General features: G+C 40.8%; 1 protein-coding gene across 6 annotated transcripts; it reads left to right on the top strand.

Moving 5' to 3' along the window:
- The first annotated feature begins 217 nt into the window (after positions 1-217).
- On the top strand, positions 218-25,000 carry ATG4C (autophagy related 4C cysteine peptidase). Of its 6 annotated transcripts, none has more exons than XM_065673168.1 (11): positions 218-434; positions 3,443-3,573; positions 4,867-4,950; positions 5,389-5,622; positions 8,932-9,262; positions 11,059-11,129; positions 12,385-12,521; positions 15,833-15,911; positions 16,583-16,659; positions 20,570-20,689; positions 23,732-25,000. In XM_065673168.1, exons 2-11 carry the CDS (start codon positions 3,498-3,500, stop codon positions 23,900-23,902), a joined length of 1,380 nt encoding a protein of 459 aa, XP_065529240.1. In that variant the 5' UTR covers positions 218-434; positions 3,443-3,497; the 3' UTR covers positions 23,903-25,000. The 6 variants fall into 6 exon arrangements, with proteins under 6 accessions (XP_065529240.1, XP_065529243.1, XP_065529241.1 ...); XM_065673171.1 differs by lacking the exon at positions 218-434 and adding an exon at positions 512-583; XM_065673169.1 differs by lacking the exon at positions 218-434 and adding an exon at positions 590-840.
- The last annotated feature ends 242 nt before the right edge of the window (positions 25,001-25,242 follow it).

Raw genomic sequence — 25,242 nt, 5'->3', positions numbered from 1 at the left:
ACCCTACAGCAAACCAACCAAACCTTCGAAAAAAGGCAAAACACCCCGAAACGCGGCGCCGTGAGAGGCCGCCGCTCACGGAGGGGTCAAGGCCCAGCGGCCGCCCGCCCCTCTGGGGGCTCGCCGCCCGCCGCGCCTCTTCCTCCTCCCTCCTTCCTCCGCCACAGGCGGCGCTTGGAAGCCGCCCTCCCGGCGGACTACAACTCCCGGCATGCCCCGCGCGGGCCCGCCGCTGGGCCCGGCCCTCCCCGGTGGCAGCGCCCGCCGGGAGCTGTAGTTCCGCGCGGTTCCCCCACACGGCCGAAGCCCCGGGCGGCCGCTCCCCGGGCGGGTAAGCGGCGGTGTCGCCGTGCTGAGCGGCTGCTCCGTGTCCTTCACGGCGATGGCGCGACCCGGGCAGCGTTGACCGCCCGCCAGCGGCGGCTCCGTGAGGGGTGAGCGGTTGACGCCGGCGGCGGGAGGCGGGGCGGGAGGGAGGGAGGGAGCCTCAGTGGCGGCGGCCCAGAGCAGCGGCGTCCCCGCAGGCAGCGTCCCGGGTCCGGCGCTGCGCTCCCGGCCAGCCCCATCGCGTGTGCCCCGCAGGGTGAGGAGCGCGCCCGGGCTCCCCCGCTGCCCTTCCTGGGCTGTGGTGCCCCGCGGCTGTCGGCGGGCTGGGGAGTGACCGGGGCCGCTTTCGCTTCCCGATGGGAGCGGTCCGGGACGGCCTCGCCGTCTGCGGCTGACAAAGCCCGCAGGAGTCGTCGTGAGGACACAAAGAGCGGCTGTGGAGGGCAGGAGTGGTAACGAGCGGGTGGAGAGGCGGCTGCTCGCCAACGGCTCTTACCCGGCTTTAAACCCTGGGTGGGTGAAGTGCTCGGTCTTTGCTACGGGAAGAAGACCCCCCGCTGGTGTTGTTCGCCTGCCCTTTACAAGTGTTATTTCCGACTGTTTTAATGCGTGTTCACGGCTGGAAAGGGGTAACTCCTTAAAAATGACCTCCTGGCATTGTGCTGCGTGGGATTTGCTGGTTCGGTTTCTTTTCAGGTAGCAGAAAGTACAGGTCTTTATTCTTCAGTAACGAGAGAGTTACATTTAGACTTCATTCATCCCTTTTGCGGTGTTAGGTCGCTTCTCTGTTAACGAAAACAAACGCACGCTGTTGTAAGGGAGGTTTTTTTTCTGTCTCTGTTAGTTAACAGCCGCCTCGCTGCAATCATCTCCCCTGTGAGACTGGGTAATGGGGGCTCTGAGAGCATCGAGCTTCATTTCTCAGCAAGAGGTGGGTCCTGCCCTCTGTGAAGTAACATCCTCCTAGTACTGTGCGTTCTAGATAACCTCTTAAAAGAGACAACTTCAGTATAAAACCATCAGCTTTAGGCTTAATAATGGGGTTCCTGTGCCTGTGGGGCTTGAAATATGTATTCCCTGTGCCCTTCTCCTGATGCTGTTCCATTAATTCCAGTGGAGCTATTACTGATGGCATTTTGCAGTGATGGGAAGAGCATGCATTTTTCCAGTGGGATAAATGTGCCTGTTTTGTGTTAGCATTCTTCTTGGAAGTCCTTTTCACATCTTTAGCATAATGCTAAGGAAGAAACATAACCGGATGAGAGAAAAATGTGCTGCGATGACCATTGTGTTTTAAAGGAAAATGAGCTTCTTTCTTATCTCAGTAATTTCTCCTTCAGGCCCTTTTGGAACAGGAGAGTTTGTTTCATTTCTAATTTTAGCCAGAGGGAGCTTTTACAGGTATTGGCTTTTAAGGCAGTCAGTGGCCTCTGCATAACTGACTGTTGCTGATTGATCATGTGAGGACGGACTGGACCAAACATATCTCCTGAGGAAGTTCATCTTGCCAGCTGTGCCATCTAGAGTCAGTGATGCCGTCAGCCTTTCTGTTCTTTTCCTAAAGACAAAAAGAGAGGGGGAAAGGCAGGAAATTGAAACCCAACCTTAAACTGCCTTTCTCTTCCGTCACCTGCAAAAGCCCAGCTTAACAGGAGGCTACGCATGGCAGGGATGTAGCCATGTGTTATTTTCACTAGCCAAAAAATGCCACTCTTCCCCCATGTTTGTGAGCTTGCTTTGCCTCTTGTTCCATCAAAAAGTTGTTGACCGATTTGTATACAGTGGAATAGCAGAAAAACATCTAGGGATGGCTTGGGCAGTAGATTCCTGTTTTCCTGGCCCTGCTTACGGATCCCAGAAACCATGCACTTCTGTGAATACCTTCAGGCTCTGAAGATGTTGGCACCTGGGTTGCAGTGATGTACCACTATTGATCAACTCTTGATGTCTCACAAGAGCTCCTTTTGAAACAGGAGCTCTTAATCTTTCAGCTATCTATGCAAATATAATCAAGAAATCCTGTATCAACTGTTTCAAAGCGAACCATTGACAGAGTACATGCAATGGAGGAAGCTCCATTAATAGCAAACATCCTGTTTCAAATGGTGCAGGTGGACTGCAGAGGGAGTTCTGTCCCATTTTCTTGGATTTCTTAGAAACAGGGATAAAGTATATATTGTTTCTGTATTACTACCAGTTTAGGTTGCTTTAAAGGTTTAGTCCTTCTTGTCTTGCAGTTCAGAAAGTCAGTAGAAGTGCATTTCCCTCCCACCACCCCACTTGGACAATTTATAAGCAGTTTTTACAAAATCAGGCTGCACTGTAGTGTTTTCTATAGCTGTTTTACAGCTCTTATTCCTGTGATACAGCTGGACTCATGTAGACAACACGCTCAAATCAGGAGAGAGCCTTCTTATGCATCACAAGTGATAATTAGAAGAGATGTGAAGTAAACATGGATTTTATGGCAATATTCTAAACATCTTTTGAGGTTATCTCTCTAGGACGTTAATTCTGTACGAAATTATGTCACTGTTACACATTTTCAGTACTGCGTGTTTTCTGCCTTGCATATGTACAGCAGAACATCTTGTGCTTTGTCTTTCCATTCCTCCAACGCCTGTAAGCTTTGGCTCAGAAAATTCTTGATTAGAAATCTGAAGCTAATGCTGTTCTTAAAACTGAGATTGGTTTATAGGTGCTCCAAACCCTGGTATGGCAAAGAAAAGTGCTTATTCTACTCAGCAGAAGAGCATCTGTTCTGTTTAGTGAAATTCATCTTAGCTTTTCATTTCACTGCCAGTTAAATGAGTGCACTCATATGCCAGCACAGGTTATATGCTCTGCATCAGTTTGTTGTGCAATAGAGGCTATTGGAGAACATTATATTTTATTTAGCTTTGTGTAGTATTTTTATTGGTGTATATTTGGAATTAAATTATTTTATTACTTATTCACGGAATATGTGATTGTTTCTCAGTCCTTGGTAGTAGAGAATACTGCAAGTTTATTACTGTTCTGGCCGCATTAGGCTAAAGTACTGAAGTGGGCTGGTGGTGATACTATACCCTGTGTTCTCAGTGCCCATGGATGTGTTTCTGTCTTGTTTTTGCAGTAGCAGAATTGAACGTCTTACAAGACAGTGATGGCTTTGTCTCTAGCATTTGAATATGGAGGCCACAGGGACAGATGAAGTAGAAAAGATAAAATCAAAGTTTATGTCTGCATGGCATAACATGAAATACAGTAAGTGAACCAGTGTATGGGAAGGTCTTGTCTCCATTGACAGGAATGGGAGGTTCCTGTTGACATGAATGGGAGTGCGGCTCAGAAACTTCGCTAATATTAATAATAAAAATGCAATATGGCCTTGAAAGCATTTTCATGTTGATATTATAAATAGCTCAAATAAATAAACTTCTTTGGCATTTTTTTTTTCAAATAAAGTTCGTAATTTTTTTTAAATGACTTTTTTGAAAGCAGTAAATTATGGCAATGACACAACTTTTGCAGAGACTTGAATAAGGGTTAATATGGAATCATCTGAAGCAAAGATTGGTTTTGTTATTATTTTTATAAGTACTTTTCTGGAAAAAACTGGCTGATGTGTGAAGTACAAACTCCACTGAAGAGTCTGCTTCACACACTTGAGTCTGCTTCACACACTTCAAACACTTTTCCACAGCTGAACATCAGTGATTTGTTCACAAGCAACCTGATTTTCAAATGTACCTTTTACTAACCTGTCCTTAAACTTCATTTTTCTACCATCCCTCTAGGGCTGAGGTTGCTCAGATTTACCACCAGCTTTCTTATAACTGAGCCTTGGAGCTGTCTGGCAAGAGGAAAAGATACTTTTCTTCTACTTTCTAAGGCTACCACGTGGCTGAAGGGGAATAATAGTTATCACACCCCATATGTGATAGGAAAAGTTCAAGAAACTGTGGATTTAGGATACTAAAGCCTCTACGATTTAGACTTAAGTGGAAAAGCTGCTCTCTGTGGACCCTGTCAAAACTGAAGAGCTGAGTTCTGGCTCTTTGAATTTGAATAGTATATTGTACTACCCCTTTTTGTGTGAAATCTGCAGTCTAATTTTATCATGATGTTTAATCCTATGGCAAAAGCAGCACACTGCATGCATTTTCATTGGTCATAAATGAAGCTTGTTGTTTATTAGTGTAGGAGTTGGAAACCTCACAGAATCAAACTATCCAGTAATGAATCGCAATAGAGACAAAGCAACTTGAGCTGTGCTTTAGCATTTTGCATCCTAACAGTTTCTGTGCAGTAGTACCATTATATTAACATTCTAACAGGCACATATGGGTAACATCATTACTTTGAAACCAGAACTCTAAGCTGTGTTTTGTAGCACCATGAAACTTCTTGTTATTTACGAAAGCAAACCCCACTATCGGTACATTTTCTCTCCATTCCCCTCAAAGAAGGTTATCTTTGGCTTAACCAGATGCTGTTAGGAATTCCCTTTTGGAATGTGTCAGTCACAGATCTGTATTTCTTTTGCATCTATTTTAGGTTGGGTGTTGAAAACAAAAACTTACTTCAGTAGAAACTCTCCAGTCTTTCTGCTGGGAAAGTGTTACCACTTCAAAACTGATGGTATGTACATAGCACTTAACTCATGTGAGTCTCGTTCAGCAGGAGCTCTGTGGAGATACTTGTAATTGTCTAGAAAGCCTATCATTAACAGTTACCAAATTCAAAATGTAAATATGGAAAGCTTAGGGAATGCTCATTTGAATGTCCACCATCACCACAAATGCAGCCCATCCTAACCTGCTTTATTCAGATACATTTATTCAGTCTTGTTATTTCTGTAAATACTAGTGTTGTAATTTTCCCTCTTCTTGTTTTTTTTTCAGCTGCCACGTTTCTATTACGTTTGCCTTCCAATTTTCCTTTCATGTATTTGAAGCAGTCATTACATTTTGCAAGTTTGCCCTGTTTTTCTCATAGAATAGTTGTATGTTCTTTACTTTCCTTCTAATAACTGAAGTTCCATACGAAGTTAGAACTTAAATTGTCTCTGCCTTACAGATTCTGGTGAACTCTCTACAGATGGGTCCAATTTTGATAAAATCAACACGGAGATTTCAGGAAATGTTGAGGAGTTTCGTAAGGATTTTATTTCTAGAATCTGGCTGACTTACAGAGAGGAGTTCCCTCAAATAAAGGGGTCTGCATTGACAACAGACTGTGGTTGGGGTTGCACACTGAGAACTGGCCAAATGCTGCTGGCCCAAGGTCTTATGCTTCATTTTCTTGGTCGAGGTAAGTTATGAGAGCTCTCTTTAATTTGTATGATAAGCATGGGTGTTTTGTAGAGTGTGTGGTGGTCTCTATGTAGACCAGACCATGCAAGCTGGGTTTGATTCTGGACTCCTCGTTGACAATGGAATTGTCACATTGCACCAGAGCACTGATCTGGCTATCCTACTCTTCCATTCCTGAAAAACGGAATGCCAAAGCAAAGGAAAATACTGACAGCTCCACAGAAGCTAGCTGTGAAGTGAAACACCACAGAAACTTGTGATCCTGTCCCTTGGTATTATTGTCCATGCAAGTGTCCAGTTCTCTTGAAACTTGCTCTTTTCTTGAACTCAAGATGTGGAAATGAGTTCCACAGCCCATAGCTGTGGGCTATGGCAAAAGCAATGTTCTTTTACCTGTTCTAAAGCTGTGCATTATTCAACCTCTGGTATTAATATATTGAGTTAATAGAAGGATTCTAATCTTAACTTCAGTACATCATTCTTTGTGTTGAAATTTTCAGTCTTTCATTTCTTCCCTTCCCCTCCACGTACTTACAGAGGAACTTCCCTTTTCCCCTTATCATTGTCTTATCTCAAAATACTCTCTTAGTCATAGCTGTTTGAAAGAAGTAGCTTTAGGAGACTTGCAACACTTTCTGCTTTCAAAGGAAAACAAAACATGCACACCCTCTCCATTCTTCCAAGCTGAGCCAGGTCCTGCAGAGATGCATGTTTGGTTCTCAACCACCTCTTCTTTCCATCCTCTTCTCAATCTTTTCCATAATTTACCACATTGCCCCTTTCAAACAATCAGTCATGTCCTCTGTCACCATGACTTGTCAAAATGATTTAAGATATGGGCCTGAAGCCACCCGTGCATGTTAGCTGGAGAGAATACAGTGTATTGTTTACTCAGCCATTTGCTGGATCCCAGGAACACTTTAGTGGGAGATAGTTCTGAAAGCCTGTTTTGATAATGCTTTGTACTTACTGTGCAAATATGATGTAAGCTGTGAACATGATCCCAAACCAGCTGCATCACAAAGTCTTCTTTCTTGGCAGTGTCAGGACCGAGCTGTCAGATTGGCTTATGTTCCTTTTGCTGTAGATATTGAAGTCATAAAACATTCATTATCCCTTTGAACTGACTACAGATACCAAAATATATTGAAACACTTCTGCTGAGAACACAAATCCCTTAAATATAAAACCTGATCAGAAGACTACCTGCAAGTAGGAATGTGTAATGGCTCGTTCTGAAGTAACCCCAAATAAAAAAGCCCCAGGTTTATATCTTTAAAATCTGTGGTTACAAAGAATTCCTTGCACTCTCCCCCATGCATCCTAATTTGGGAAGTGATTTGGTGATTCCAGAGTGCTAGTGTTTCTGTGGTAATCCAAATGCATAGAAAAATGGAGTATGTATGGTCTTTCAGGACTACTTTTCTCATCACCTACTCTTCTGACAGGTGGTGAATTATCTTTTGGAAAGCTTTTTATGAGGTCTGGGTAGCTTTTGAAACATATTTAAGTGTTTACATGAAGTTTTTCATCGCTGTTTACTCTTTTCCCAGAGATGTTTTCATTATAGTTTAATGGTATTGTTTCTGTTACAAAGCAAAACTTGACTGCAGTTACTAGCTGGAATACTTGCTCTTCCACAGCTATGTGGAATGTTCCAGATATTGCTGAATGATGTTATAAATGAGCTTTTATTGTAAATACTAAGGTGCTGGTAGGTTTTACTTTGAAATGCTTGTGCTTAAACACTGACTTAAATTTGAAACTCACAGTATCATAGACTCCTGGAATGGTTTGGGTTAGGAGGGAAGTTAAATCTCATCCAGTCCCAACCCCTGCCACGGGCAGGGACCCCTTCCACTGGAGCAGCTTGCTCCAAGCCCCTGTGTCCAACCTGGCCTTGAGCACTGCCAGGGATGGGGCAGCCACAGCTTCTCTGGGCACCCTGTGCCAGCGCCTCAGCACCCTCACAGGGAAGAACTTCTTCCTTATATCTAAGGAATTCCAGTGCAGGAGTAGCGAGGCCTGTGATGTTGTTACACTGAGCTTACAAATGCATCTGTCTTGAGTCTGCAATGAAAAAAAGAACATCAGGTTTCAAGGAGGAGTGCCACTCGTGGTAAGAGGCACTGGGGAGGGATGGTTGCCACACTATAGAAGTGTGGGTGACATGGATTATGGCTATAACCAGCAGTACTTGGTGCATGACTGGAGCCCTAAATCAGATTTTAGAATTGAAATATAGTTGCCCCTGTTTTGTTTCTCAAAGACTTTTACACGGATTCTTCAGTAACAGTTACCACAAGGGCTGCAGCTCTTGCTCTCTGTCAGAACAGGTCCCTCTTCCTGCAGTAATGGCAGTTTTCTGAGCCTCCAGGAGCTTACCCAAACATGGCTCACCGAGCAAAAGCACCTCATCTGTAGGGTTTGTTCATTGCTTACACATGGCAGCCTTCCCCTTTCCTTCTGGGATGTTTAGTACGGACCTTCAGGGTGTGTTCTACTCTTAACAATACACCCGCTGTGTGTTTCAGAGGTTTCCTCACATGCTCTGTGTTGCAAGTAGTTGTTTGAACTTGTGGGAGAGACTTTGAGTCATCTGACAAGGAAAACGTTGCTGTTCTCTAGACATGCTGAGCCACCATTATGCAGGAGGAGGAACGCTGTGTGCAGGGTGCGTTGTCAGAGAAACCTTAGCTGGAAATGCAGGCTGTAGATACTGTGCTGAATGGTATTCAAATAAGTTTGTCATTAATCTTGGTAAAGCATTCACAGATTTAGCGAAGAAATCTTGTTATTTTTGTGCTGATCTGCTTTGTCATTTTGCCAGGAAGAGGTGTTTGTTTTTACATGAATAATTCCTCGGGTTTGCTTATTTTCTCTTAATATCTGACAAAGCAGAAGAATTAAAACCAGCTTTTGAAACTTCTTGTTTGATGTGGACAAAGCTCTTTTTAGCTGATACTTTTATATGTAAGATAATTGTAACCTGTGCCTTGTAATCGGGTACATTTGTATATTTAACTGACTGGGATCATGGAATCTGATCTCTATCTCAGTCCATTTGCTAGCAATTTACGCTGTTAGGATTTCATTTCACCTGTTGTTCAGGAGAAGATATAAGCAAATCATACTCCACTCGAATCCTCTGTTTACATTTTGACACTGACATTTGCATCTCAGTATGTAAATTACATATTATTAGTCAGGAACCTGGGGGAGGAAGGAATGAAGGAATGTGCTTTGCTGTTTATACCCAACAGTTAATATAAAGCCTAATATGCCTCTTAAAATTCCTTGCCCGCAGCTTGGGTCTGGCCAGATGCGTTGGACATTGACAATTCAGATTCCGAATCGTGGACAGCCCACACAGTGAAGAAGCTGACAGCATCATTCGAAGCATCGCTTACAGCAGAAAGAGAACCCAAGATCCTGTCAAATCCTCATCGGGGAACATTAAAGAGAAACTGTGATGACAGTGAAAGGAGAAATGAAGTTTATCACAGAAAGATAATTTCTTGGTTTGGCGACTATCCACTAGCAGCTTTTGGCTTACATCAGCTAATAGAATATGGAAAGAAGTCAGGGAAAATCGCTGGAGATTGGTATGGGCCTGCAGTTGTTGCACACATTTTAAGGTAAAATACCTTTATTTGTTGTTACGCATTACAGGAGAAGCATTTCCAAGTGTCATGAGATTACTTCAGCTTAATTTGAGCATCTAACTGTTCATTATTGGCTGTGTAAAACATCCTTATTACTAGAGGCTTTTCAGAGGCAGAAAGGGAAATAGCAGTAGGTTGCAGGATCTGAACTCTGAGCTGTTGTTCAGTCTTATTTCAGGAGAGAAAACAGACATTCCTGTTTTCCTGTACTTTGGGCTGCAGAGTCCCACGTATTTCTCCCAAACGCAGGCTTTTAAGTAGAGCTGCATTTAATGAAATGTTCTAAAAACTAACCACTCTTTCAACCTTGGAACATGCATAACATTAGAGATTTCTTTTTTTTTTTCCCCACTGTAACCTGGGGGCTGTAATGTACTGATAGTGTAATGAAATGTCAGAGCTAAAATTGATGTTTTCAGCATTTCTTTGCACATATCACATTCTTGTGAACCTGTAAATGTATGGGACTATTAATATTATAATTAGTTCACAGTAAAAATAAAGGGGCTGTGACATTCAGTGTGCCTAAAAAAAAAAAGTCAGAAGTCAAATTTCTCCGTATTTTGTGCCATTTCCTTAAATATTGCCTTTTGTTTCCTTTTAATTTTCTTTATAGCCCTATGTATACTTATGTTCTTAGTGAATTCCAGTTTACCTATAAACGGAATCACTGGTAAGTCGTTTAAGCAGCAGAAGCCAAAGTTCATCTATTTATCTTCCTTTATATATATGTGAAGAGCTGAATTTGGTGTTTAGCATAAAAGTACATTAATCTGAAGTGAACCTGTACTGAAATAATCAGGTGTGTACGTGCATACATGCAAATGCATACAATGATGCAAGCAGTCAGTATTATTTATGTGTTCTCCTCTTTTTTTCTTATGAAAAAGTCAGAAACAGAAAAGAAACAGTTAGAATTTGTTTTGCTTCCTTTAAATTGCAGTAGCCTCTTTGCCTAATGGGAGAAGGGGGAGGTTGGTCCAGAATTCGACACAAACTGACACTGCAAAGGTTTCCTTTCCTGGATCTCCCTCCTCTCTTACAGCAGTACTAACAATGTACAGTGCTCTCATAACTTCAGAACGACTGTATTAAATGGTTCCTCAGAATATACTGGGAAATAAAGGGATAGGGACCATGTAATGCAAGCCTGTATTGAAGTCAAAGGCTCATCTTCTATTTTGAACAATTTAATTTCTTTACAAATGTTGTCCTTGATTGATGATGGTGCTTCAGACTATGGACATAGGTTTTCTTTGTAGTTTTTAGCTCCAGTACTCTTACTCTGTTGAGGATACTGCAGTTGAAAGTTTTGGTGAAACCTCACAGCTTGTTATGTGCTAACCTTTCTATCCACAGACATGAGGCGCTAATTTGTGGCTGGTTACTTGAACTGAGGTTAACTGAAGAGATCTGTTGAGTTGAAAAGAATATTTTGGTCTGCAAATTTAGCCTTTATTATCTCAAAATACATGACAGAAAACTGTTATAAACAGAATTATGTGGTGAATATGAATTTCATTGGAAGTTAATGTGATGCTTTGGGCTTTTTTTGTGGTTTTCATTGTTTCTCCTGAACAGTCAAATGGTTTTGACTTTGCTTGGGAAAAACATGTTGGCGTATAGACCGGATTCCACAAAAAACCCACCCAAAACCCCCAACAACGATGAAACCCAAGCTGTTTCGAAAGATCGACTGATTTCTGTTCATTCATTGTTAGTTTCCTTAATGTCAGAGATGAGTTAAATAGCTTTGTGTTTGTACTTAGAAAAGCTGTTGAAGAAGCAAGAGACCCTGAGCTACAAGGAGTGACAGTCTATGTTGCTCAGGATTGTACAGGTAAATGTTGTGATCAGGTAGAGTTCTGCAAACATTTTAAATGCTTTTTATGCCTTTCAGTAAGCACTTAACAAGAGACCTGTGAAGCAGAAAAGTCAACTCAAAAATGCATCCACATAGTTGAGGTTATATAGACAATCTTGATATATGCAGATGTTTGTTCTCTTTGAGAATCAGATACCACAGCTTGAAAGCTTTGTACATTGCTTTTTGCGTCTTACAGTGGTATTCCGAATCCTGCAAAATGATTTATCTTGACAATGTGCCCTTTGTCACTTTTAATTTTCTATTTAAATCGGTTGCTAATCTGTTTTGTACTTGCTTCAGTGTTGTTTTAGCAATAAGCTAGTTAGAACTTCCATATCTTCCTAAAATTAACCCCCAAAACCCAGCCAAACAAGTGGAAAATACTTCAGTTAGATTTGTTAGCATCATTTTGTTTGTCTTTTGCATCACAGGATTCTGGTTTTTCCTCTGCTCTGAAAGAGCAGAAAATGATGACAAGATAAACTAAATGTATGGTGAACTCCACACTACTGACTAAATCTAAGCATAATGTATTTCTTCGGTAACCATGTTTAGCTGCTAGAAACCTTAGTTATGTCACAGCTGATCGGGGGATAGGACAGCTGAGACTGATGTCCCTGGGGAATCAATGAGACTGGTTTTAAAGAGGCACTGTTTCGTCATATACTACAAACCAGTTTCACCTGACTTGCAGTGACAGCAGAAACTTAAACTTCTGTTAACTTTTCACTTCTTTGTTCTGGTGATGGTTTTCACATCTCAGTTTGGAGGGAGTAAGCAGTAAGAGTACATGATTCTTTTTCAGTCATTTTCAATGGCTGCGTTGTGTTAACTTTACACAGTGAACTTGGGTATTTATTAAAATCAGTTACTGCCTTTTAACATGCAGATGTTTCTGTTAATTGTAGGCTTTCAAATGTTAAATTACTCCTTTTAGAAGACGTTTATATGAAGTGCATAAATATTTATCGGCTTTCTCCTAACCTCCTCCTTCTGCATTTCCTTGGCAATGTATGTTGCCACAGCAGCAGCAGCAGATTACCAGTCTACAAAATACTGCTGAAAATAAGGAGGCTTAGCACTGGTTTTAATCAGAGCCACTCAGGACAGTAAGATGTTGAAGGACTGTGGGTTTAGTTTGTCAGACTAAGTGCTGGCTTGTTGTAGGTGTGCCTTTGTCAAAGCAGTTGTGTTTTGAGTATTGATATTTCCATGTGTTTCCTTTCAGTCTACAGTTCAGATGTTATTGACAGACAGTGTTCTCGTCTGGACTCTGGAAAAGCAGACACAAAAGCTGTAATTATATTGGTTCCTGTGAGGCTCGGTGGAGAGAGAACAAACCTGGACTACTTAGAGTTTGTAAAGGTATGAAATGAGAGTTCAGTCATTTCTCAAAGAGTAGCACGAGGTGAGATGAAAAGCGACTTCATGATGGTAATCTTCTACCTATTAAACGTGTGGTGGTGATTTCACAGTTGAAGGTTGTAAAGTTTGACTTTACAGATTTTAAAATTCCCTATTACAAGATCAGACATAATTGCAGAGCACATGATGTCCCTTGGTGAAGCAGTGATAACTGTCCTACTCCTGAAGTAGCTACCTGAGAAGACATTAATGCACTGGCTTAAATTACAAATGGTAATTTAATATAGCACCACTCTAATGGCATACGTAACGAAGTATCAGTCAGCATTTAAAAATACAAATATACCAAATTCCTTCTGTTTCTCATTTTATTAAATGTCAAGCGGTTTAAGGTTCTCGCTTGTCAATTCCTCCCATTTTCGTTTGTCGTTTTCTTTGCCTAAAGAAAGGGGATAGCATTTTTTCCTATCTTTAGTCACTACCTCAAGTATTTTGTCGCTGTCTGGACATTAAGATGACTGTTTCTAGGGACAGTGATGCAGGAGCAGCAAGCAGTTACCACAAGTAAAAATGAAGTGTAAGAAAGTGAAACTCGAGGAGAAAGCAGAGAGGGAGAAGGTCTGTGCTGTCCTTGTCAGCAGAGGTTCTGCATATGGTGCTAACACCAGAAGATCTCCTGTAATCCTACCTCTTGAGCTCAAGAATACTTCTCTTAGGGAAGAGATTGTTCTCTTAGCCCTGCTTGCTCTACCATTTTCTATGCTGCAGTTTAAATTCCTTAAATTCTTGGTTTCATTTTTAACATGTCACAGTGTAGCAGCATGAACAAAATCTGAGAGTCTGATGATGTCTATTTCTGTCTAATGATCGTCTCAGATTCCCTCTAAGATTCGTGAAAAACATTTGGGTTTTAACGGCACTGGGGAGATGGAGTGACGAAGCCTTTTATTTAAGTGATGAACTATTAAACTGTGTTTCTTTCCTGATTCCTTATATTTTCAGACAGTTGGTCTTGGAAAAGCTTTGGTTCTTTTCTGATGAATTCTGACACATGAAGATAAGTCTGTGGTCTCAGACATGACCTGCAGCCACCTTACTTTCAGTGTTAACTGCAAAGAAGCCCTTGAATCAGTCAGGTCCAGGAAAACACATAGTACCTTCAATTGTGAACTAACAGTTCTATTATTGATGAGTATCTGTGGCTAGCTTTAGTTTCACCCTGCAAAGGCTTTCTCACTTTACTCTCAAAGCCACTCTTTTGCCAGAGCACAACACGTTTGTGTGGCACTGGGGTTCATAGCACAGTCACAGTATCCTGGCTCTTGTATCACAACTGGCTTTTCCAGGGTGATTCCTGCTGCTCATTTACTAAGACTGGTAGTGCCTTTTGCAGCCTGGGAATGGAGGTTGTGATAAGAGGGCTTTCAATTGCATCTATTTGTCACTCCAGTGTCTATCTTGACTGTTCATAAGAAGTGACTGAATTTCTTGGGGTCTGGATTTAAGTTAAAAATGCAGATTTGAGAACATAGTACGAGAGGTAATTTTTACAAAGGATTTTATATTTATGGATGAAAATGGATAAATTTTTTATAATTCACTTTTACAAGAAACTTCCCATAGATTAAACAGTTATTCATTACTCGGAGTAGCTTTGCTCCCTTTCTGTCTCACCAGCAGAGGATGTGTCCTCAGCTCTTTCAGCCTCTGATCTGCTTGGATGTTCTGTAACTGTCAGTCACTGAGGAGCACTTGCTGAAAAACCCTTCTCATTCCTATTTTAATTAAGCGGCACCTTCTGTTAACCTGCCTAAACCATGCTGAAGTTGACTTTGTTAGCATTTGAGGTGAGAGGTACAGTAGTTTGTGTTATGTTACATTGTCATTGTCTAAGCAGAGAAAATTTTATCTCGAGAAGGTTTGGTCTGATGAGTACAGGAAATATCAATCATTTTGTTGAGAGAAATTTTCCCTACTTATGATAATGTAATGGTTATGCTTTTAATGGCTGATCTCTTAGAGGAGAGGATATAGATATGACTGCCAGCTAATGAAGATTTCACTTTAGCTCAACTGATAATCTTCTGGCTTGCTGTCCAGGTTGGGCCAGCATCCAAGTTTTTGGACCCAGCACTTGTCAAGTGCCACAAGAAAACCACTGTGATTTATGGACGTTAAAGGCTGTTCAGTTTTCAGACCATTTAATGGTCTTGGGCTTCAGGTGCATTAGAACAGTTGGGCTCAGCTTTCCAAAGTGTTCAGTGTTGGCAAAAGCCAGCTCCCACTGGAGCTGATGGGATAACTAATGGAGAACTCTGTTAAGCCAAGAGTGAATGGTCACAAAAAGAGGAATTTCAGTCAATTAAACTACTGAAATGTTCTTACCTTGACAGGATTGGGTGTATGCAGGTAATTCCTCCCCAGCAATAGAAGGTATAGCCATAAAATCAGCATTTCTAATGTAATAAGTCTGCTAGGTTTCTGTGCCAGCGCAGACCCATGGGTTACAGAAACCAACTCTCCTAAACCTGAATGAACAGAAGGACACTGGCAGCACTAGTGTGACTGCAGCCCACAGCTGGTATCCCACTTCCTCCTGTCCCTAGTGGCTCCTAGCTTTGCTGTGGGTGGAGGAGTATGTTATTACACCCCAGACTGAAAAGATTCCTGTATTTCATCCCATGTCCCTCTTTAAATCCTATTAGGGGTATTTGTAATACCTCTTTCTCAAAGTCTCTACTTATTGATGGTTCTGATTCCTCCACCCTCAGAGTCAACATCCAGTGAGATTTATGGGGCTTGTCTGTTGCGTGTCTCCTCCCATACTTCAGGCTGTTGTTTTTAGAGCTGTATCTTGTAATTACTCTTGCTTCAACTGGCATTTCTCCCTGCGATGTCAAGGTTCATACTCTAGACAGACTTCTGCATTTGAATGCAGAAGAAGAGACCCCCAGGGCCACGGAATGTAAATGTATGTGAACTCTGTAAATCTGAGCGCTTGATACCTTTCGACTAAGCAACCTGGACTCAGTATGTGTAACACCGTGTCTTGTCTCCTCCCCAAAACTGACACTGCCAATTCTCTCAGCACATGGGCATCTCATGAAAAGGGAGGTCTTTCTCTGGAATATCTGGTGGTATTTTCTCTTTGGTCAGTTTTAAATTGAGTCAAGCCCCAGTAAGTCGAATCACTCCTTATAAAGAAAAAAAGCTGTTTGTCTAAAACCAGTAAAGAAACCATAAAGGTTTTAATTGAGTTTAATATTTACTCTGTTTAGCACTCTCCTAATTGTTTAATATTCCTGTTGTAGGGAATTTTAAGCCTGGAGTATTGCGTTGGTATTATTGGTGGCAAACCCAAGCAGTCATATTACTTTGCTGGATTTCAAGGTTAGTGTTTTAATCTGTTATGTCTTTTCAGTATTTTTCTTTCCGAGTTAGGGAGTTAATATTGAACCAGTGGGAAATAGCATGATTAAAATAGCAAAATGAGTACCTTATTAATTCATCATATCTAGCCAAGTCCAGTCATTTGTCATTTATCCCATATAGTAATTGGATTCTGTAAAATGTACGTTTAATTTCCCTTGTTGCATAAACAAGGCATAATTTATCTGATTCACCAAACCTGAGGACCATTTGCTGTTCCTAGCTGGCAGCTCTTATTTACATATTTACTTTTTAGTAGTTTAAGTGCTGTTAGGTGATGCTTAAATGACAAGCAATATATTCTTCTTGTCAGGATGAAGTAGCACAATACATTTTTCATATGCAAACTCCAGAATATAATTGTGTGTTTGTAAAAGTAATTTTATCACCCAAAATTAAATGACAGTCTCATCACTTTATAAAAATTCTGCTTATACAAGCATATTTGATTATGCAAAAGTTAATCTGTCCTGCAAAAACCTATGCTTCAGTCAATGAATATCAGCCTGGCAAGCAGTTACTTGCTGGGTTGCTCTTTTTTTTTTCCAGCTGTTCTGCATAGAAATTGGATTGTAAGCAGTGTAATAATAAGGTGTTTTTTGAATTACTTGTCTTCTGTTTTGTCCTTGTAGATGACAGTTTGATTTACATGGATCCTCATTACTGCCAATCTTTTGTAGATGTCAGCATAAAGGATTTCCCTCTTGAGGTAGTATGGATATAGACCTGGCACTGTTTTCTTCCCATATGAATCAAACACTAATTATTTAGAGATGTACTAGCTGGCTGCATCTTTATGGTTTTACAGTTACTTGTTATTTATCAAAGTCCTGCCCTTCTTTATAGGTCTATAATCGACAAAAATGACCAGAGGTTAAAAACTCAATATGGGGGTTTAATTTTTACTGCATTAATCTTTGTCTGTTTCTTTATAAAGGTAAGAAAACCTCAACAAGAGATCATGGCTTCATTTAAGGAATTTTCCGTTAAAGAAAACAGACAATCTCTGGAGCTCTTAAACCTGAGTTAATTGGATTGGTTTTGTTAGTTTGCCTTTTGGTAGTGTCTATTTTATTTTAATTCAAGTTGCAGGCAACATCATGGAGAGAATTACTGTATTAGTCAATAGTGAAAAGCCTGTTGTCAGTTTGGAACCAGAGTTACTATAGCTTTACTTGCCACTCCTTCTTTATCCAGGAACTGGATATTGCATATATATGATCATTATATTTCTATACTGGAGTAGGTGGTTGTCGTTTTAAATGTAGCCTTTGCTCCTAACAACTTTGCAGGTCACTGTTTTAGCTTCCTACGAGGCTTATCTGTGAGGTTTGTGGTTGAGTAGATGAATTTTACTTAAGTCTTCTGAACTGTTTAATGAGTTTTAGTACTAGAAATTTTATGGGGTGGTAGTTCCCAAGAAACTGTCTGGTCTGATGCTGTAGGTGCTGTGTTTGTTCGTTCTTCCCCTCCCTCTCCTCCCCTCAGCAACAGCTTTATTGACCACGAGTTACTGGGCTCACCTAGAGGTAGTGAATGCACGAATCTATCTTTTTAGGCTATGTCTGGGTCTTAAAAATCATGCTTGTTTGGCAGGGGGGTGTTCACCTTTTCTTTAACCTCTTGCCAAATAACTTGCTTTGAAAACAGATAGAACTAAAGGAGGTTCTTGATCTACAAGTATCATGGGAAAACTTCAATTGCCGAAGTGTTCCAATAGCCACAGTACTCACAGTAGACACGCTTGGTGCCATCCATACAGACTCTCCTGGATCCTGAGTCCAGCTTCCACCTTCTTTGGAGCAACTCTTCATTCAGTGTAGAAACACTCTCAGGTGCATCCACTGCTTAGGACAGCATCAGCTGCTCTAGAACAGCGTTGGTTATTCGTAGTGGTTCATCATGCCCTTTGTTAATGGAAACACTGCTTCAGAAACAACATATTGCATTCACATAAACTTAAACTGAGAACAGCAAACTGCAGTGCTCCTGTCATCACCATGAAAAGAAAGGTCTGTTAGCAAACATTGATCACAATACCTTGATCAAAATACCATCAGACAGTATTTAGGAAAAGAGCATGCATGCATCAGAGGACTTGCACAAGGCTAATGTCAAACCCTAGGGCTGACTTAAAGCAGACACTACGTATTTTTCAGTATTAATGCTTTACAAGATGCTTTAATTAGCATGACATATAATACAGAAGTGCAAGGTTCTCTAGGAAATGAGAGGGTTCTGAAATAAAAGGGGAACACGGCAGCACAATGTATTAGAAATATCTTAGACAGGAACTTTCCTTATTTAGAGATGCCTTTAGATTTACTGCATTGAGATATTTGGAAGAAAGTTGGTGAGTCCCAGCTCTACCTATTTGTATTGCGGGAGCAGCCAGGGATTATAACCAAGATCCTTGCTCCTTTATGCTAATAACTGTAGTAAAATACTGTGCCTTCTCTGAGCATTTTACAGTTTAATTGGGTAAAGCAGACAAAAGACAGGAAGAGCACAAAGAACCAGAGCTGAAGTGACTTCCTTAAGGTCACCCTGTAGCACAGTGGCAAAACTACAAACAATACACATCTTTCTGGTTTCTGTTCCCATGACTAATTCTCCAGCTTGTGCTGCAGATGTATTAATATGAATGTCCAAATAATAATCGTGTTTTAAAATGTATTTTGAAGGTCTGTGAGCTGCCAGCCTGGCTTGATCGCATCTTAATGCTTTTCTGCAGACAGAAAATATATTGCAATTTAATGCTTAGTGCATTTAATAGTATTATATCTTTGTCTAGAAATGTCAAAAGTAAACAGAAATTGCTTTCTTAGTGTGGATAGTTGCTTGTTAGATTTATCTGTAGGGAGTATTTTCCAAATTGACAAATTGTCCAGAATAAGTTGGAAATCAATCCACTCTGTATTGGCTTCCAGAATCCATTTGTTTGGAGGAGCGAAGAGAAAATAAAAGCCTACCCGCTTCTTTGTTGAACAGTGATTCGTGCAGCGTGAGGAGTATTGCCCTCAACATTCCAGCACAACTGTGCTGTGGCTGAAATGGGGTCTGGAAGGCAGGGTCTGATTTATGTGTTTGACACAGGAATGAATATTCAAAATACAGTTTGTGCATGTAAAAAGAGAATTAAGAGAGAAAACAGTGACTGAAACCAATTGTATATAAATAGCACTTCTCATCTTTGCTTCTATTTCTTAGCAGAGATTTAACAGAAATACGTCTCAGGTTTGTAATCGCAAGTAAAGAACAATATATTTCAATATGTACAACTATTACACTGGCAGGCTTAGGTTGGTAACTAGTGCTGTTGTCTTCTGTAGGTTGACTTTCCTGACTGGGGGGGGGGGAGTGGGGGGGGGAATAAAATGGGTTTCCAGCACACAGACTGTTTGTTGTTTGCTGTTGCTATAGTCAAATGAGATTGTAACCATTCTTAATCCTTCGCAGAGGGAGCACAGTGTTGGTAAGAAATCTGCGTTGCTCTGTCCTGGTGTTGCTGTCCTAGTCCTGTGCTGAGCTAGGAAATGCCTGAGCTGAGCACAGCTTATGTGTCAGTGTGGAAGGAAACAGTACGGAATATTCACTGGAGAATATTGATCACTGGGGGAAGTTCAGGAAAACGGGATCTGTTGCAGTGTGGTGCAGATGTGATGTGTTAGTAGTTGTTACTGAGCTGCTGCAGCAGCTTTGCTGGGGTTCGATAGAAGCAGGATGATGGGGTAGTCCTGTGTGTTAGGAGCAGAATGAAAAGGACTCACAGCCTTGGAGTGACAGGCAGCAGTAACTAAATAATGTCAGGCATTTGGCAGCGAGCTTCACCAAAACTACAGTTCCTGTCATAACCACACACAGAATCAGGGCAGTCAGCATATACTTACCTTTTCTGTCATAAACTGTGAAGGAGTGTGGGGAAGAGGGTTTTGTATTTGTTTCGTTTTCCTTATGTCATGGCTGCTGATAGGATCAGTTCACAGCACTGTCAGAGCATCATCTGTCATGAAAAGAGATTTCACATTAGGAAAAAAACATTTATAAAGCAGGGCATGTTGTTTGCTTTATTCCCTACCAGTGGATTATTGTAATGTGGTTTTTGCTTTCATGGGGTTTGTGGTAGTTTTAACCCATTTTATTTCCTAGAGGATAACACATGAGGTTGGTTTATTCCATTATGGCTCTTTCACAGAGGCAGGGGGAGGGAAAGGGGCAATGGGCGGTGGTAGTAAAGCAGTAAGATAGTGCAAAAGCTGTTACAAATTCAATTTGCAGAGAGCATTCTCCTCCTCTGCCTTGGGAATATTCATAAAGTACCGCTCGGAGCCGCAGACCTTTGACAGATTCAAACTAACGTGGTGGTGCGTGCAAGTTTGGGGAATGCAGCATAAACAGCAGGAGGCTTTATAAGTGTGGAGAGGAGTGGAATTACTTCAGTGTTCGGGGGGTGGTGGTGATGGGAGAAGTGACTTCTAAAGTGTGTGCTGGGTTTTAACTCAGGTGATACAGGGGGTTGTATGTTAAAGCTGTTAGTAGAAAACAAAGTAAATGCGTTGGTCTGGACCATTCTCAACCTTAACCGTGTCTTTTGTGTCTTTTAATCTTGAAACTCGCAGTCATTCCACTGTCCTTCTCCCAAAAAGATGTCATTCAAAAAGATGGATCCAAGCTGCACGATAGGATTTTACTGTAGAACTGTCCAGGACTTTGAGAAGGCTTCTGAAGAGATAACGAAGGTAAGCGTGGAAGTGACCGACTGCATTCCTCAGCCACAGCGGCGTGTGTGGGTTGTGTGTGGATAAGGGGAGAGAAGCGGCTTCTTCCTTTTAAATAGGCGTAATTCTTGATATTCATTCCTGCTTTTATGCTCCTGAGAGACCCGGCTTGTTTTTCATCTCCTCTGATGTTACCTGGGTTGTGTTGAGAGAGGCTGTGCAGGAATCGCGACAGGGCAGCCCACGAGGTGGCACTCTTGAAATGGGAATATTCCCGCAGCCAGCATTCCTGCCCAGCCAGGGGGGCCGGGAGAGGCTGGCAGCCCCTCGGGAGGGACGGGCTGGGGTTTTAAATGGAAGCGTTTGATCGAGCCCAAATTGTGGATTATTTCCTGTTAGCGTAAGTGCGTTTTGCGATGGTTTTTAAGTGTAAAGCGGTGCGTTTATGATATGATAGTGCTGGTTTGAAGACTATGGAGCAGGTATCACCCGGCAGATCTGATTGTGTCCTTCCACTTCAAAAACACTGCTGTAGTGGTTTTGAAATGGTATAGCTCATTTAGCTCCAAATGCGACTGACTTTTTCCCCTTGATGTGAGTGTATGAAATACAGCATTAATACTTGTTAGAGCTGTGGTAACAAGTAACTGTGTTTTGGTGATTTGGAGAAATGGTCTATGAAAAGGATGCAGCAGCAGGAGATGGTCACAATATTAATATCCTGACCACAGCAGTTGTCACAACAGCACAAAGAATTAATGTTGGTGCAATATTTGAAATGTCCTGTTAGGTGGTATTAGTATTCTAGCCAAAAAACATTTTTAAACATAATACTGTACGTAATCTTTGGTAGATATTGATTGATGCTGAAGTTTTCTTTGATTCTTGCACAGAGAGGTAGGAAATAGATCTAAAAATGCAGAAGCTCCTAAGCAATGGTTTTATGGGAAGTTTAAATAGTGAAGTTACTGTTCTTCCATGTTTTCCTGTTCTGTCATGGATAAGAAAGCATGTAATAACATTAGGTAAAAAACACTCTGAATTATGAAATCAGTTGCATTGGAACTTCTCTTTTTCTTTCCCTTCTTTCTTTTCTTTCAAGTTTGGGACTGAGCACATTTCTTTTTCTGAACATGTGTTGTGAAAATACTCATGGCTGATCCAAGTCTCTTATCCTGTTATTTTACATAGAAGTTCTTTCATATTAACGACAATATTTTATAGAAATATATTTTGGGCACAGAAAGCTTGAAAATAGAGGAGGGTTTGGTTACAAATGCAATGTGAGAACCATGCCGTGATTTTTCAGTCCTTTCCTTCACATCCTTTGTTTTTTCCTGCTCTTCTGTTATTTCTCCCTATGTTTGCAATTTGAGTGTGTGATAACTCTTGAATTATCAAGCACAGCATACTCCCAGTGTGCCCTAGGTAGGCTAGGCTCAAAATTGAGGCTCTTGCTGCTTTTGTTTCCCTGTCAAAACCCATCACAGCAAATAAATCATCCACGTGGGCTACACCTGCATATGCCTGCTTGTAGTCCAGGTTCTGTGCAGAAATGAGAAGTTCTCTGCAGAATTGGACTGAGTGTTGAATTTGGATGGAGTTCAGCACAAAGAATTAATTGTTGCAGCCACAACAGTGGCAGACCGAGTCTAACACTAAAACACTCAAATAGATTGATGGGTATCAATAAACTCTCTGTAGAAATCATCACAGACGTTGCTAAAGAACTTGCAAGTTCTGATGAACTGAGATGTGGCTTGGTAATAATTAATCTCAATGGAGTCCCCCTTGACTCTAGTTTAGGCCTTTTCTTGTCTGTCCAGCTCGTGTTGTGTGTTCCCTTAGTGCATAGAGATGTTGCATGTACCTGTAGAGAAGGAAGGTTCAGGGAGAGTTAAACCTGGACAATGACATGGGAGCTGCAGGTGTATTTCCGTCCTGCTTTGGAAGGACCATCTCCATGATGAGTTTTCTGTAGCAAACTTGCAGTGAGGAGCTGGCCTAAGCACACCCATCCACTTCAGCCACCAGCACCCAGCATCCATGTGGTCATCAGTTTCTGTCCTGCCAAGCCAGCTTGTATTCCATCCCTGGAGATTGAAAGGGTTTGCATCCAGCTATCTGATTTCTCAAGAAACAAAGCATTTGTACATAGTGCAAACCTTTTTCTTCCTGATGCTCATCTGTTACTCCTCTTTTGCTTATCACTGTGTGCATCTCTCCTGTATCTCCATGCTCTTTCACTCAGGTTTCACATTACAGTAGCCAAATGCAATTAAAATAGACAAGAATAAAGTGGGACATTTCAGACCACAGTAAAAATCAAGGATTTTACTGTGTGATTGATTTATTGTTTTTTTAAAGATTCCCCTCAGCCCCTGTCTTTTGTTTTTAACATTGTTCTTGTATTTAGGGTTTTTTTACTGGTTTAGATGAATGGTTCTCATGAAATCGTGTTTAGTGATTTTAGTTCTGCACACTGCATACCTCGAGGCTAATGTAGTTCTGTGTCAGTGCATCAATGTGCTGGGGTTTTAAAGCAAATAAGAAATTATATTTAAAAAGTAAAAATCAGTGAACATTTAGGTGTCCAAAAGAGCCTGAAAGGCTGAAATGTCTTTTAGTATTAGGTGGATTTTAACTGCTATTAAAGGTATTTTGCTGAATCTGGTTTAGTATTTATCATTCCCTACCGCCCACCTTCTACATGCTCAGTTTTATAAATCTATGAATGTGGATTTATATCTATATATATATCTATAGATGTAAATTTTTGGCAGCCTGGTACTGTCATCAGTCTGCTTTTAGCCATGTGCTCTTGATTGGCTTATTTCCATAGGTGTAAGTGTTGAAACTGTTAATAATAACGTTGATTATTGTACGTGCTGATTCTACAATAAAAACCTTTCCCTGAGATGCAGCATTTGTGCAGCTGGTGCAGTGCTTCTGTTTTAATATGATTATAATAAAAACTGTAAAATGCCATCATCAGATCAATAGCACTACTTACTGTGGTTCTTCATTCCCAATTAACGTTTCATCTGGTGTTTTACATTGTAGATGCTGAAATCTTCATCTAAGGAGAAATATCCCTTGTTTACTTTTGTAAAGGGTCATTCAAAAGACTATGACTTTGTTTCCAGTCCGCTCCATGAAGAAAGACACCTTTTCCCTGAGGATGAAAAGAAAAGATTGAAAAGATTCAGCACAGAGGAGTTTGTCTTGCTTTAAGGACGTTTTACACAAGATTATTGGCAGCTGTCCTGGAGAACACTTGCTTTTTAGGAAACCCCAAATGTTTGTGTCCTCCTTCCCCAGAAAGGCAAGCGTGTGCTGAAGTGGGTCTATTTTCATAGAGATGAGAATGTTTTATATGTTAATAGTCTTTAAAATGCCATTTATAAATGCACTTACTAATTATTTTTGTTCACTACCTGTTGGATGAGTTTAATGTCACGTTGTGCTAGTGAAAGATAGAGGCCAGAGTGTGCTGAAAGGTGCCCACAGACAGCCTGGTCTTGCCCCTCTTAAAAAGCTTGGCCAGTCCGCACAGCCCAACTTTTGACCCTGATGTCGTGTCAGCCCAGGACACATTCCAAGCAGAGGCTGCTGGATTTGTGTGGGTTTTATGTCATGGATGTGTTTCCATAGGTTTTGAGACCACATCATTTCTGTTTGCAAGGGAAGTTTGAGCTCTGTATCCATGTGGGAAGGGGAAAACTCTAATCTGTCTTGCTAAGTCCAAATAATAGTTAATGCTGTAATCGTGATGCACATCCCGAGCAGCACAGTGGGAGAGGTAAGTTTGATCTATCAGTAGTAATTGTCAGTTGCAATCCTGATATAATTATATAGGCTGAATTGTGAGTTAAGATACTATTTAGCAGTATGATTTTATAATGGTTTCTCATTAAGCTTGCTTTGGAGCCTTAATATGAGGAGTGAAGATAAAGTATTACCTTTCCCCACTATTTTTTAAGGTTATACTATTAATATTAACTGCAACCAATCAAAGCAGCTAAAGACAATTATTAGAAGAGTATTTGTTTCTTGTTTCAACTACTGTAACGTTGAGGTTTCTCTCCTGTTCATGCAGCTTTTAAATCAAAGCAAATGGGGGAGTGGATGTTAAAATTCTGGGCTGTGATTCTTGGTTTCCTTTCTTTTTGGCTCTGTGTTATTGCTGTACAAATGATTCCTTGATGTTGTATGTTCTCAGATTGCAACCCAATGTACCTACATAGTTTCATGTTTTAACAAAGTAAATGCAATATTTAAAATACCTATTAACACTGCTTGGAAAAATAAAGAAGGTGTGAAAACATGAAATGCATGTGCCTTTTATATTAATATTAGATCCTCTAAGAATGAATATAATCCTGCATCTAAACCAATATTGTAAGGTGTAAATACTCTGTTTATCTGCAATAAAGGCAGGTTTTATTGTTGTGTTGTAAACCAAATGTTAACCTATTCTAAGTGCTGTTCAGGCACAGGAGACACAAATGTTGCTGATCCAAATAATAAGCATCACGTGGATTCATTGAAGCACCTTTTTCCCCTTTTATGAG

The sequence above is a fragment of the Lathamus discolor genome, chromosome 3 (assembly GCF_037157495.1).
Source record: "Lathamus discolor isolate bLatDis1 chromosome 3, bLatDis1.hap1, whole genome shotgun sequence".
Taxonomy (NCBI): Eukaryota; Metazoa; Chordata; class Aves; order Psittaciformes; family Psittacidae; genus Lathamus; species Lathamus discolor.
The sequence above is the reverse complement of the archived record's forward strand: the minus strand, read 5'-3'. Positions and strand labels throughout refer to the sequence as shown.